At 33.6% G+C, this 15,936-nt stretch overlaps 1 protein-coding gene across 1 annotated transcript; it reads left to right on the plus strand.

Annotated features, from left to right (window-relative positions):
* The first annotated feature begins 9,913 nt into the window (after positions 1-9,913).
* On the plus strand, positions 9,914-14,416 carry LOC138335121 (M-phase inducer phosphatase-like). The gene is made up of 7 exons (XM_069284049.1): positions 9,914-9,940; positions 10,274-10,438; positions 10,747-10,812; positions 11,157-11,303; positions 13,265-13,516; positions 13,746-13,870; positions 14,006-14,416. Exons 1-7 carry the CDS (start codon positions 9,914-9,916, stop codon positions 14,256-14,258), a joined length of 1,035 nt encoding a protein of 344 aa, XP_069140150.1. The 3' UTR covers positions 14,259-14,416.
* The last annotated feature ends 1,520 nt before the right edge of the window (positions 14,417-15,936 follow it).

Raw genomic sequence — 15,936 nt, forward strand, 5'->3', positions numbered from 1 at the left:
TTTAGCAAATATGTTATTGAAAAGCGATCTTCTAACTCTGAAAGATTCATGATATCGTATCATTAATTTTTATTTGAATATCAATCCATTTTGGCTAAAATGTGTGTTTTTATTTGAAAAACATTATTACTTTTCTACAGTATACAAAGACAAATACAAAAGAAACATTTCTTTCACTCTCACTTTCTCACTTATAGTATTTAGTATTTTATAATGCATTGGTTTTTATCATCAGTAGGCATTCTTTTAAAGTGAAAAATTCATGCTCTGCGACAAAATACACTTCAGTAAACATTTTTGAGCATCATAAAGATATTTTCTGAATTTACGTACTAGGATGAAACTCAGTCCCATATGTAGATATATGTATTGCATTGCAAAATTCGTCTTTTTTTGCTTTCTAAAAATTACAATATTTGTTTCATATTCTATATTGATTCTATGTTTATCGCAATCAGAGAAAGTTAACTAATAAGTACACAATTAAGTTATACAAATGATGTTATTTATCGAAATCATTATTATGGGCATCCATTAAAACCTGATCGCACTGAGCACAGATGTAGACAGAGAGGTTATCGCCGTTCACGGTCACCACAGAATGTCTTCGTTAGTGGGGAAAGAGCATAACTTGTTCGTCCACACCAGGACAGTTTGGTCATTAAAGTAAGAATTCGGCGATGAAGCCCTATTATCAGCCAGCGTAACATCCCGTAACAGATGGTCGGGCGATGAACTGAACATTTTCCAGGACGAAAAACATCGGCCATTTTATCTCAGGCTGGCAGAACCGCGAATCTCTGAGGGAGGCGATAGTAGTTCTTATCTAACAGTTATGCAAATGAAGGGCTAAAAGTGTCACCTCGTGTTCCCCCAGACGCTCATGAAATAACGTCGTAATTAAAAGCAAATTAAGATAAGAATGAACAGGTGTTGCTACTTAAAACGATTTCCAAAGTATGCGTGTCACATGTCAAAGGTCAATCGCTGTGTAATGAACCATATCGTTTGCACGCGCATTTGTTATCTGCAGTTGGATTGGCTCTGCAGCTATTACTACTGTTTTTTATTCTATTATCTGTGTTAGTAATCAATTAACTTTTAGGACGATTGCAGTTTTTTTCACTGAAGAATTAGGTAGGAATGTTCTGTGTTTATTCAGAGCTAGTTGCTGCGCCACCTGATGCAGAAAATTGAGGTTTTTTGCAACTGAAAAAACGGCCTATTTAGACAGGACAAGATTGGATTAACCGCGGGGTAATCATATTAAATGGCAATAAAAGTAAACGCTATTAACTAATAAGTTATCCCTTCCACATTCCTAAACACAAGATCAACATGTAAGTATTGGAACAGTGACATAGATATTATATACTGGTGGAGATAGCGTCCGTAGAACAAAATGAACCCAAATAGGATCCTGGCGTGCATTAAACCCGGGACTATGTGCGCACGTGCTCAGGTATAGGACAAGAAACGGACCACACTTGAGATGCAAAATATGTAATTAAAACTTTATGCCAAATCGCAAAAAGATAAGATTATTTGTAATTTGTACGGAATTTCCATATGGTTCCGCCCTACTAAAAATCGGCGGAAACTTCCATCTTGATCTGAAGTATTTGATAGTGGTCATATTTATTTGTTTTAATACTTAAGACGATGCAAAAGAGATTTTTGATCTAAATTAGCCACAATGACTTTCGAATTTCGTTTCTGTGTTGTGATATATAAACACCTTTGGTTTGTCTAGTTACATATTTCAAGCAAGTGACTCATGAAGTCCTACTTCTTCCTGTCAACATGTGTTGTCGAAACCTAAAAAAAAAAATTATGCAGTCAAATAATGTGTAGATTTTCATTTGTTTATTTGTTTGGGTTATTTGTTGTTGTTTTATAAGCATTTTGGGCTTTATTTTTTAAATATTTATGGATAAGTGAGGAAAATATAATGTCATCTTGGCGTATTTCTTTAACGTTGGGAAACTGACATTGTCGAAATCAAGCATTTGGCCAAGGCAAAAACATTGTTGTCTGGTTACATGTAGATGTTGAATATCTGAAGGTGAAAAACAGATAAGATTTTAGTATTGATTACATTTTATTATTATCATTATTTTATTTATTATTATTTGTAATATATTTATTTTCAGTAATCTGTCGCCTTTACAATCAAGTATGGAATCTACTCTCCCTGATGATACGTCTAAGAACAGAGCTGCAGTGCTCTTGCAGATTCCTTACAATGACTAAACCCAACTGTGTGTGGAAAAGTTGGATTACCATCTCAGTATCCTAGTGCCAGCGAACTTTCATGATATTATTTGACAAATCCTACAGCAAAATCGCTACGTTTTATTTATTCTATTGTAGTTGTGAAAATCAGTAAGAGGGGCTAGTGGATTTATAGCGAGAACAATATGAAATGGATCACACATGTGTTTAGAGTGTTAAAACGATTTAACATTTATTATCTGAAATTATACTACCACTCATTTCATATTCAAATTCATAGATATGAAATGACACAGCTCAAGGAAAGGTGCCATGGCTGGATTTGAGTCCAAGTAAGGATCAACGCTATATTATTTTGGCCTGAAATTCAGATATTATTTGGTCCTATAGTCCACAAAGTTGTCAAACTGAAGTCCTAAATTTTAGATTTCCGTGTTGTATTTATTTTTATACCTAAAATATTGTTAGAAAATTTGAAAAAAATAATGAAGACGGGTAAGGATGGGTTGTTGGCTTGGCCTACACAATTTTACAGTCTTGTACGTTTACAAACATTTTCTTTTTCGTTAAAATATTTCACTCATTTTCGTATGTGTTAACTCCGTAAGGATATTTGTTTTATAGCGGAAATATAGTAGAGAATTAAAACGATCGAGCGTGATGTTTGGAGTTATATTCATGTTTAAGAAGGAAAATTTGGAACAGAGACTGTTTTAACATGTATATTGTTTAAGAAGGGATTTCGAGAGGGAAAACCTTAGTTACATAGGTTTTTTTCCAGTAATTCACCATTATTTTGTTTCATTACTTCAGTGCTAGTGTACCAGCCTCATTGTTTGTCGTGCCACAGGGAGACGCCTTAGTTCCATAGTTCTATAAAACATTTCATGGAAGAGGTTCTTACATACAGCCATTTCACATAAATGTTAAGTTTAATTGACCTCATTTCTTCATAGGACGAAAGACCAATCAGGCAACAAACCACATTACGTTGACTGGGAATACACACAGCCTACTTATTATTATTCAGAGAGTAAATAAGATTATTAATGTTTTTCTCTTCACCAAAATTACAGAATCACAAAGGATATCTTGACAAACAGTTTGGGTGCTAGAATAACCGTAACTTACTTTATTCGTCATAACGTCTCCCTTGATATCGCCCCACTTTTGTACTTCGAGTTGAGAGTCTGTCCACTGGCCGGGACACACCATATTCTTTCAAAGTGGTAGTTCATGCTCTTGCTCAGCGCTCATCATAAAGGGAGTGGGACGACTTGTCAACCCGTTGTCAGTATAATACTAGTATGTGTGCGGGTAAGGTGTGTTGTTCAGTATCTTCGGTGGCATACCTCAAAGAGGTAACACTATAGAAAGGGCAAGAGTTTCACTACAAGGAGACACAACATGAATATACCTCAGTCTCCCAAAATATACAGACATCACACCGCAACACTATATACCACAGTCTCTCAAAATATACAGACATTACACCGCAACACTATATACCACAGTCTCCCAAAATATACAGACATCCACACCACAACACTATACCACAGTCTCCCAAAATATACAGACATCCACACCATAACAATATATACCACAGTCTCCCAAAATATACAGACATCCACACCGCAACACTATATACCACAGTCTCCCAAAATATACAGACATCCACACCACAACACTATACCACAGTCTCCCAAAATATACAGACATCCACACCATAACAATATATACCACAGTCTCCCAAAATATACAGACATCCACACCACAACACGATATACCGCAGTCTCCCAAAATATACAGACATCCACACCACAATACTATATACCTCAGTCTCCCAAAATATACAGACATTCACACAGACATTAAACCGGAGTTTCCGAATAAAATCCATAGCTACTAGTGATGCAGTATTAATAATTTTAAAGTATTTTGATAACAAATACTTTATAACAGATAATATCGCTTTATTGAAGATAGTGTTACTAATGGTAACGGTCTAACTAAAATCATAGAGTGTAATTAGGAGAACTTCGATACTGTATTTTCCGATCATTATAAAGTCTTACATCAATACCATCCCCTTAGCACAATTTTATTAACAGAAAATACTAATATACTAATAATCTTCAAACTACGTAATTGCATATAATTCAAGAAGCTTGTGTATGTTTGTCTGTGATTTGTTGTTATTTTTTTCTTTTTTTTTTCTTCAATCTTTTACTACCCAATGGATATTTGTAATGTTAAAGAAAGCTATATACGTATAGTTGATATATCTGTTTTACTTGAAACAAGACTTAAAGGCCCATTTCCTTCCGGAACAAATAATGAAAGTTCCTCGAAATAATAAAAACATATGAAAATGTGTATCGATGGCCGAAGATGATGTTACAACTCCAAACTAACTCAAGTTTCTCTGAGTAACCTATATTAACTATGAAGGCGCAGTGATAGTCAACTAACGCGCGGTAATTAGTACGACGGCGTGAAATATAATACGACCCGCGTTAAGAAAATTAATATTTAATTTATTTTTATTAAATTATTCAGAAGATTATGACACGATTAGTATTAACGTGCAGCTAATAACTTTTGCTACTTTAAAAATGTATCAATCTCATTTTATATTCACATCTTAAAAATCAAAAGCCGTTTTCGAAAGGTAGTGGGCCTTTAATTAAGCAATGAAATAGTATAAGAAGGAAGAAATGCGTCATAAGTTAGTACAAGACTCACAATAGCAATAAATTAATTACGAGAGGCAGAAATATGTATGACCTTTTCAAGACATTACAGGTCGCTTGTCCACTGCAATATTATCATCACTATTTGATATGTTAACATAGCTGAATATAAGAAAACAACAATAAGTAAAACCTTAAAAAAGTTCAAAATAAAATTTTCAGGAAACCAAATTGCAAATAAAAGTGCGTGTACGAGATGAAGCATAATATATCAAATATGTATAGTTGTAACCAAGTACAAAAATATATACAAAATTGAATGCATCACTTACGTACTACATTTGATAATTCTTTAATATGTCAAAATAAATACCTTGCTGATAACTTTGAAATCCAATATTATTTCAAAACAAGACAAATATTTGGTGACTATAGCCTTCAGAATGTCTTAACATCGAATCGGTATGTTGTAATGCTGTTCCCAGAGGAAGCCAGTTTGTATCGCTTGTAACAAAAATGATATCGAAGAAAGGATCCATTTCACCAGCGTGTCAGGTTCAACTGTGAATCTGAAGTAAATTTTATAGAAGTTGTACAGTAAACTAATTTAAGATGTGTTTACACATATTAGCGCTTAATTTCCGTTCTTTGAAAACAGATTTCGGTTCTTGTATTGTAGTTGTTTAAGCTTCAAAGCTTCTGCGTTAATATCACATACAGGCTTTGGTAAACTAACTCGTTGCATAATTCTTTATTCAATAATCCTTATACATCTAATATGGGTTTGAAATAATTCTGAGGAAGAGATATAGGATATATTTACTCACACGACGAGTTACTTAAATAGTGAAATTAACACCTACCCTACTTCATCTGTTTAAGGAAACCACTTAAACCATATCTTTTGAGTATAGAATTCTTAAAATGTTGAGTTTCTGTAAATAGAGAGGTAATTTGGTGCTTAATGAATTAGATAATTGAATTTGCGTTAAAGTGATTTAAATATAAGGTTACGTTATTCGGCCATTGCTTTTTAAGAATGCTATATTTGAAATGCAAGTTTGAAAGCGTAGAGTTGTATCATGTTTCAATACGGCTAAGAATCTCTTTCTTCCTTCCTATCTTTATTATATTGTGACGTTCCCTCTTTCTTTCTTTCTTTCTTTCTTTCTTTCTTTCTTTCTTTCTTTCTTTCTTTCTTTCTTTATCTTCTGACTTTCTTTCTTTCTTTATTTTCTTTTTTTCTTTTCTTTCTTATTCAGACGTCCCCTACCCCCGGGACCAATCACTCCATATCCCGCCTCTCACTGTCCCTTAGACAAACAGACCGGAGTAAGTCCACTTATCATCTCATACTCTATATTAATTACTGCTAACAGAAAAACACCTTCAGGTGGTCAAGTGGTCCAAACAACTGGTCACTTCTGTTTAATTACCCTTTAACTACAAGCGTCTCCGTAAGTGTTTTTAAAACGTAGATAATGTTTTCAGACAGACCAATTCGATAAAACAACTTTAAGAAAATTGCAATTTTATTAAATTTTGCTCAAATTTTGACACAGCTCCCTCTGTCGTCTTTACAAGGGGTGTATATATATATAGGGATCGCCCCCACTTATACATCAGTAACCTACAATCTCACAGCTAGACACTATTGCAGCAGAAAAAAGGTAAAAATTACCGAGTTTTTAAAACTATTTTTTATGAATTGATGCACTTCTTACCATTCATTTAAAAAGTAAATTAGTCCATGTCTATGTTTACCTAAATTAACCATCCACATCCTTTATTATGTAGCGTGTTAGACAACTTGTTGAAATAATTATAATGTAATTTTATGATTTATATAAAGTATGCATCGATCGTTTCCATAACTATTACAAGAGTGTGTTTCAAGGGAGCTAACTCCAAAGACTACAACAACAAACTGATTTCTTCGTCTTTTAAGATATCATACTTTAATTATAACTCGGTAAACATGTGTACGTGTAGTCAATCTGTGGATTTTTCTTTAATAGTTTACAAACAGTAGCATTTAGCAAACAATGAATATTATTTTTGTAAAAGTCAAATTGGCCGTAAAATTAGTTACCTCTTGTTCCACATAAAATTTGTGTTTGAGCGTAATAAAAATCTTGAATAAGTTCGTAAAATTTTATTTAATTACTTAAAGTGCTTCAAAATCGCGTGGTGAATATTTATCGATTTCCTATACAAAACGTATTCACGGAAGTTAATTATCGTTGTTTACTAATACCTAGTACAAGTTGTGAATCTATAAACGATAATCTTGTTCATAATCATTCAGGATAAAATACAGGGATAATCCAGAAATGGTATTAAGATGTGGAGTGCCTATTTGATGACATATAAATGTTTTAATGTATGTTTCATTTTAGAGTTTGATTTCCAATACTTAAGTAATTAAAATTATGTAAATCGACATGAGACACTTTAATAAAATCAAATTGATGAAATATTGTATTGTATGTATTGTAATGTAGTGTAATGAAATTTAATGTAATGTATTAAAATGGCCTATAGGCACATACAAGTATTGTACTTATAAACATGGATGTTGACACCTAGGCCGATCATCTGGTGTGGGAATCACAAACCAAGACAATAACTGAATATCCCCGGGTACCCGGGCTGTTCTAGCCCCTGGCACACGGGCTGTTGAAACACGCGCTAGTGTGGTGTCAACCATTCTAATTAGGCTTAATTAACCTTTCTAACCTCTTAATTTTTGTACTTAAGATATGCATGTAAATCTTTAGTTTTTCTTGAGATTTCCAATCCGTTTCCGTTACATTAATAATAAGATAACACCTGCCGGATATTTACAGAAATCTCCCCAATGTTAATAACCGTGGACTAATATGGTTTGATATATATTGTACGTGATAGCAAGGCAAGGAGTAAAATGATCGCTATATATATCCAACATTGACTTTCATTGATATGCTATATATATAAGCATTCTCTCTTTTTTTCCTGGGTCAGAGCGTTGACAGTTCCAGAAAGGGAGACGTGATTCAATGTTGTTCTGACTTTCATAAAAAAAAATCTCCACCTTCATATTATGATTTTATGGCTTACATGTGTCAGCTGTGATAAACTTACTGTATGCCGATGTTTCTACTCAGAAAACTCCGTTTATTATTTGCCACTAATCGATGACCATATGAACTTATATGGCTGTTGATAATTACTGGCTATAGATCGGAGTTTTTTTCCGCCATCTAAACTAGACGCGTCTTTAATTCACGTGAGTGTAAAACTGAAGGACCTTAACTAAATTGTCATAAATGATCGAATAGTTTGATTTATTGTAATTTATTCAGAAATCTGTCGGTTGAAATAATCTGTACAAAATATGTGAAGTCAATGGCTTACATGTGTGTCAGTTTATAAGCATAAATGATAATATAGACTTTACTTAACCCATTACTTTGTTTAGTTTATGAGATGATAAACCAAATGGAGCACGAGGTAAATTACGTAAACGCAGAAACAGTGGCAATTGTAAATATATGTATATAACATAAAAACCCTCGATTCTGATGTTCTATTCAATTCCTTTTATTCCGAATGCAAACAGCATATAGGATCACAATAAACTATTTTCTATGTACAAGTATGTTTGGATGAAAAGATGTTAAATAAGTCACTTTACAATTACTGACAATTTTGTAAAAAATGAAATGGTTTTTTATCACTGTTCGGCTTCCCAGTTTCGCCGCATTTACTTACACACGAAAATTTGATACCTTCTAGAACCCACAACTAAAATTAAAACAATGTATATCCGAACATTTTGCAAGTATTTACAGCGTGATGTATTACTTTTACTTTCCTTTTCCATATATTAAGTACAAACCAGACCGTCTGAAAGAGGGCGAGATGGTGCTGGCGATCATAAGATGAGGATAACGATAATTTTAGTGTAATAACTTGTAATCAAATAGGGAACTTGGAGGATGTTTAAAAATCACAAATACCAGTAAAGAAGATTCCAGAATGTACATAACAACAATACATGTATTACTTCTTTTGGTAAAATCAATAATGTACGTACTGCTATTTTTCGGGTCTTAGTGTATAATTTTTTTTTGCCGATATTTTTATCTTTAAAAAACCCCACAAAAAAACAACATATAAGCAGATCGAGCGCCGAGTGGCGAAATTAAAATTCCTGAATGCGTTGTTTTCTCAGTTTAAAAGATGGTAAATTACAGCATTGTAGGTAATTCAGACGGCGCTTGTATATGCCGCTGTTAACATCTCTTAGATAGACCTTTAATTATAATTAAGATAAAAACTTGAAAAAATAACAAACAAACAAGTTCCTACTACCCGTGGGCCTGTGATATATAATCGCTGATGATACTAGATACAGCTAATCTGATTCAAACTCTTAACCATATAACTGGTTTGGTATCAAAGTCGATCACAGCGCTGACCCACGGGCAGCAGGGAGCGATTGTAATGGGATATTGGCGTGGCTATTTACCAGACTGATCCCGGGGGTGGGGCTATTTGTCCGTACCGATGGACATTAGCCGTGGTCAATAGAATCGATAATCTGGTAGATGACAGCGATGATAATACTACATTGGAAGGAACAATACGATTCCCGGGGGTGGGGCCATACTGTACATGGATTATAATGTCACGGACAGTATTGTACGGCCTGGTCAGTTAGATTAGGGCAATCTGGCCAGTATTATAAAGGACGCTGTGACCTTGTAGTGGTCAGTGTAGATCATACCTCGGACCTGAAAGGTACTGGTCAATTTTTGCTCTAGTAATATCAACTAATGATTAATGTGTTATCATTGTTCAATTCTTTGAGATAAGTTTAGTAAATGCTTCATCGAAAAAAAACTCTAAAAAGAAAGTAATAACGAAATTATCTTATTCATTTGTTTTGTAGATTGATAACTATTTTTTTTTCTCTTTTATTTCCAGAAATTCACAACATGGAAAACTCTCAGAACAGTTTTGGGGTAAGTTGATTTCAGACAATTTTATCGACAAAAGTCAATGTGATTAGACAGCATTCGTATACATGTATAGGTCTTCTCCCAAGATAATGTTGTAATTATAAGAGAATTAACGAATAGACTAAACTTTGTATTCATACGATTCTTGCACGGTTGTTATAAGTAAATAAAATTTTATCTTAAAATAAGTAAAAGACGATATTGTTTTCACCACTGATACCGCGTGTTCTCACGTTTCCGACGGATTAAGCTACGGGAAAGATCTGCGCGATTTCTTTTATTACAAACACATAATATTTTCTGACTTGCCCTAAAATGGATGTTATTTCATTACAGTTTAACCCCATAGCCTTACTGAAGTTTGGCGATGATGATGATGAGTCCATGGACTTAACAGAGATCCTGACCCCACGGGCTAAGACACCTCGAGCTCTCTTCCGGACCAAATCCCTACCTCCTCCGAACTTGAATGATGAAGACTCCGGACTAGGCATGGAGATTGTAAGTAATAATAAAACATTTTCGCGGAGATTAAATTTCGCGGATTTAAAATTGAATGAAGATATCTTTGAATTTCATTGTTCAAGAATTCTCGTAAAATGAATTGGCGGAGATAAAATTTCCCTAACTTACCTTGATCGTGATAATAAATCGCACGCGAAAGAAAACTAGGTTACAGTAATCGTTCTTAGTACAGAATTATTTTCGTTGTGATAGCCGGACTAAATGTGTTCTGATTGCAAAGTTATTGCAAATATTTCTCCCACAAATCGACGACATGCTTAGCAAATGGTTGGTTCTAATTTTAGGATGAAGAAATACATGATTATTTGATACAAGACGAATGCTTACCTCAAACTCCAAATGTGAAACAGGTAGGACACACATTTTAGACATTTTCTTCATTCGATTTAATGTTTCGTGCTTAAACGTTTAGTCAGATTTTGAATGTACGCATATTATATAGATCTATTGCAATACAATTTACTCTGATGTCAAAAAAAAAAAAAACCCAACAAACTAAACAAAATCTCTTAGATATCATTTAAATATATCTTAGCAATGCATGGTTTGGCTTCCCTCCCCATTTTTATTTTTTGGCGTCGCAAGTTGAATTGATATATACATGTCGCCATACAATCCATACTCCCTAGAATATTCGCAATACCAGTTGGTCCGCATCATGACGATGTTTGTAACACCCTATTATCTTTTTCAGTCCTACAGTGTCCGAAGGTCTTTATTCGAGAAGTCCAAGCGTCTATTTGACGGAGATGATGACGGGTCCATCACTAAGAAACCAAAATATTCACAGAAACCAACTACGTCATCATCACGTGTTCTGAGCAAGTCGCTCTCATTCGGGGTAAGCATGCATTTGTTTCTTAATTAAAGGATAGTAAAATTAAAATTAAAAAAAAACAACATTTAAAAATCTTATCTTCTCGGTATTTTGTATTTAATTGTACGGTGGCTGGGAGCGGACATGAAATAAATAAAATTATTGCGTGGGAACGAAATATTATTGCGTGGGAACGAAATACTATTGCGTTCGAACGAAATATTATTGCGTGGGAACGAAATACTATTGCGTGGGAACGAAATACTATTGCGTTCGAACGAAATATTATTGCGTGGGAACGAAATACTATTGCGTGGGAACGAAATACTATTGCGTGCGAACGAAATATTATTGCGTTCGAACGAAATATTATTGCGTTCGAACGAAATATTATTGCGTGGGAACGAAATACTATTGCGTTCGAACGAAATATTATTGCGTGCGAACGAAATATTATTGCGTGCGAACGAAATAATTATTTCGTGGGAACGAAATAATTATTGCGTGGGAACGAAATATCAACGGTTTACCTTTGGCTATTTCAAATGTGGAAGTCTGCAATTTCATATCAATATTCTTTGTAATTGGTCATTTAATGTGGTTTTGTGTAATCTTAATAAGGTATATTTTATAAAGTATATTTTGCTTCGAAACCATTAATTTAAAGTTTTTTGCATGTATTATTTGGATTTGTATTCTATTTCAGCATTTGCTTTCAATGATTTGCATTAAAATTTTAGAGAAAGTCATGTAAATTCATTGTTTTACTTTTTAAAATAGTTGACTAAGTATTGATACAAAACAACTTTCGTTGTAACACAATTGCACACATTCAAATGGAAATATTGAAGCATAATGTATTAAAGTCATATACACAGTAATATAAAAGCACATATAATGCTTTTATTTACGGCAGCGTGTTAGGTCTAATATATTGTTTTATCATGTCCATACAGATTATTATCTTGTACGTTTAACTTAGTATCTTTTTAGTATCTATTGTTACAGTATCGTGTACATTTGTACGTACGTATGTACAAACACTTATCTTGTACGTCTGTACGTACATCGTTGTATCATGTACGTACAAACTAGTATCTTGTACCTACAAATTATTATCTTGTACGTACAACTTCATATCTTACAAATTATTACAGTATCTTGTACGTACAAATTATGATATAGTACATTTGCACGCACAACGTAGTATCTTGTACGTACAAGTTTATACACTAAGTTGTTCATATGTACAATATACTATATATATATATATGCTGTACGTACAAGATAGATACAATTATAGACATGTATAGTGTCCCCTGTACGCCATCATAGGTACGTGTATTTCATTAGATATATAAAGTATAATACAATAAACAAGACTTTAAATCGTTAAAAATAAGGAAAACATCTTTTTTAGATAAGGTGCCGTTTCATAAGTTGTAGGCCATATCTTAATCATATTACTACGGTGGCATGATTACTGTCATATCATCCATGTATGATAATGAGTTCAATAGTTATTTCGTTCGCACGCAATAATTATTTCGTTCGCACGCAATAATTATTTCGTTCGCACGCAATAATTATTTCGTTCGAACGCAATAATATTTCGTTCGAACGCAATAATATTTCGTTCGAACGCAATAATTATTTCGTTCCCACGCAATAGTATTTCGTTCGAACGCAATAATTATTTCGTTCCCACGCAATAGTATTTCGTTCGCACGCAATAATATTTCGTTCGAACGCAATAATATTTCGTTCCCACGCAATAATATTTCGTTCGCACGCAATAATATTTCGTTCGAACGCAATAATATTTCGTTCCCACGCAATAATATTTCGTTCGAACGCAATAATATTTCGTTCCCACGCAATAATTTTATTTATTTCATGTCCGCTCCCAGCCACCGTATTTAATTGGCATAATTATTGATCTTTAAAAGTCAATTACACCATTTAACACTTTTCATTCTTTTCAGGATCGACCGATTGGAAACTCTTGCAATGATGTCATTTCCGCCGTGGAGCGATTGGTCGAGGAAGACAATTTGACAGGAAATGGTGAAACGACATACAGTTTACCCACAATTCCCGGTAAACACTCCGATCTTAAAAGCATCACACCAGAAACCATGGCTGATGTTTTGGCGGGACGATATGATGACGTCATCAGTAGCTATCGCATCATCGATTGTAGATACCCTTACGAGTATGAAGGCGGCCATATCAAGGTAGGTCAAACGACTTTTCTGAACCTACATACGACACATAATGTCATCATAACTTTAATTAATTAATGCTTAATGATCTAGTTATATTCAAGAACTTGGTAGCCTGACTCATTTTCCATCCAATTTGATCATTTTTGACATTTGTTTCATTTAAATATAAAAAGAACCACTTTCAAGATTATATGATTGCTTTAGAAAATCAATAATGTATATCTTTAAAACTTTTTAGGAGGCAGAGAATCTGTTCACGCGCGACGACATCCATGACCTTTTAACTTCTCGCACATGCTCAGACGATGGAAAACATATACTCATATTCCACTGTGAATTTTCATCAGAAAGAGGCCCAAAAATGTAAGTAAAGTTTCCAACTCTCTCTTAAAACTTCAATTATCGCTCCGATTGTCCGTGTACGTTCATCAATTATAAACTTATAAATATCATTTTTCCTGGAATATGACATTTATAGATATATTTACATTTTTCCAGGTCCCGATTCCTCCGAAGCAAAGACCGGGAACTGAACAAGGATCGATACCCATATTTGGACTTCCCGGAAGTGTATCTGTTGCATAATGGTTATAAAAGTTTCTATCAAAACCACAAGGATCTCTGTGAACCAATGAGCTACAAGCCAATGCTTCATGAAAATCATGCCGATGACTTACGTCACTTCCGCTCCAAGTCCAAGTCCTGGTGCGCAGGCTCGAAGAGTAGAAGAACCCAGCGCAAAATCTTTTGAAAAAGACAATAAACGTCTTCATGAAATCCAAATATTCACCAATAGTGCTATTAGATAGAACGATTTCGCAACCCGTTGTAATGTGAAACATTTATCCCTCAAATGTAGAAGAAAGTTATCTTTTATGATGAAAAATTATTTATTATTGAAAGTTGAATATTGATAATTATTTATTGCCTATGTAAATAAACTTCATGCATTCAGATTATTTTTGTTTGTTGTTCGAAACCAGTCATAATGCGTTCATTGGCCTTCCAAAAAAATTTACATCCCAAAACGACGTTCAAGTTCTGCTTTTGTTGTCCAGTTTTGACATTGAAATTATTAAAAAGATAAATTCGTCTAACTCTTTGAAAGCAATGCTGCGTGGAAATGTAACCAATGACATAGCCAACCGGGAGTACATTTTAGGATTTCTATATAGTAAATTGATTTCTTCGCATAAAGAGCTATTTTGACGGGAAATTTTATTTTTCTATTTCATAGGAAACTTATCTATACTAGATATGTTAACGTCATATTTCCGAATTCAGCCTTCCTTTGCCAGATCCTTCACTAAAAATGTATACACACACATTAATTCAAGTTTAAAATAAACATATTTCTTTTACTTACAGTTATTTTGTAAATTGCTGATAGTATATAAAAAGTTACATTGTATAGTCAGAACTTCATGTAGTTAAACGATCAAAATAGTTTTCTTTTGGCAATGTCTATTTTTTCTATTGCATCCCATCTCTATTGTCCAACGGTAGTCAAATTCACTATATTTTTGTATACAAAATCTTAAAATACGGTCCTCTTCCCTGTCGGATTTGTCAAACTAAATTTTATCTAATATCTACTTAGTGCTTTATGACTAGTAGCAATTTCAATTGTCTCTATTCCTCTTATTAGACCCGCCCTTGAAAATCGGAGTCATCATTTATACAAATTTCCGGATGAATTTGGTTCAATTTTATGCAGTAATTCATGACAAGTAGCGATTGAAAAGAAATGTTGACGGACGCCGCGCCATTGCGTTTAAGCACGCCGACCCTTTAGAAAAAAAGTGAGCTAAATTAAAGAGATTGAGAAATCTACAAGTACTAAATAACCAGAAGGGAAGGGTTTTATTTATCAAATATATTGCAGTTTGTCGTTAGGAAACATAAATAGCTCGGTAACATATAAAATAGGTTTTCGAGAACATTCACAAGATGAAACCGCTTTGCCACGTAATAGTCACAATCTCATCACGTTATCCAAAACATAAAGCATGAATATATAAATCAGGGTATATAAGTACAAGAAAATATTACCATGTAAACATTGTAAAAAGCCAAACTATCATGGACCTGTTAACCATGTCAGTTATCGGTGGTGATAATTACAGGGGTAAGTAATAGTAAACACTAGTATCACAAGGGTATACAGGTATAATAGAAAAGTAATCAGAGTTACAGGGATTGCCTTCACAGAGAAATAATATAAAACGAAAAACAGCCGAACTCTACTTAACTAGTACCGATATAAAATTAATTTACTATATGCTCTAAACTTACTTCTGGTGTTCTATTAAATTGTTAAATGTTAATTTTGGACAGAGATGCAAATATATGTATTGAAATTATGAATATATAGAACGATCGATTTTAGTCGTTATATATAATGAAATTTAATTCTATTAGTACGCTTC

Source organism: Argopecten irradians, chromosome 11 (assembly GCF_041381155.1).
Source record: "Argopecten irradians isolate NY chromosome 11, Ai_NY, whole genome shotgun sequence".
In the NCBI taxonomy this organism is placed as follows: Eukaryota; Metazoa; Mollusca; class Bivalvia; order Pectinida; family Pectinidae; genus Argopecten; species Argopecten irradians.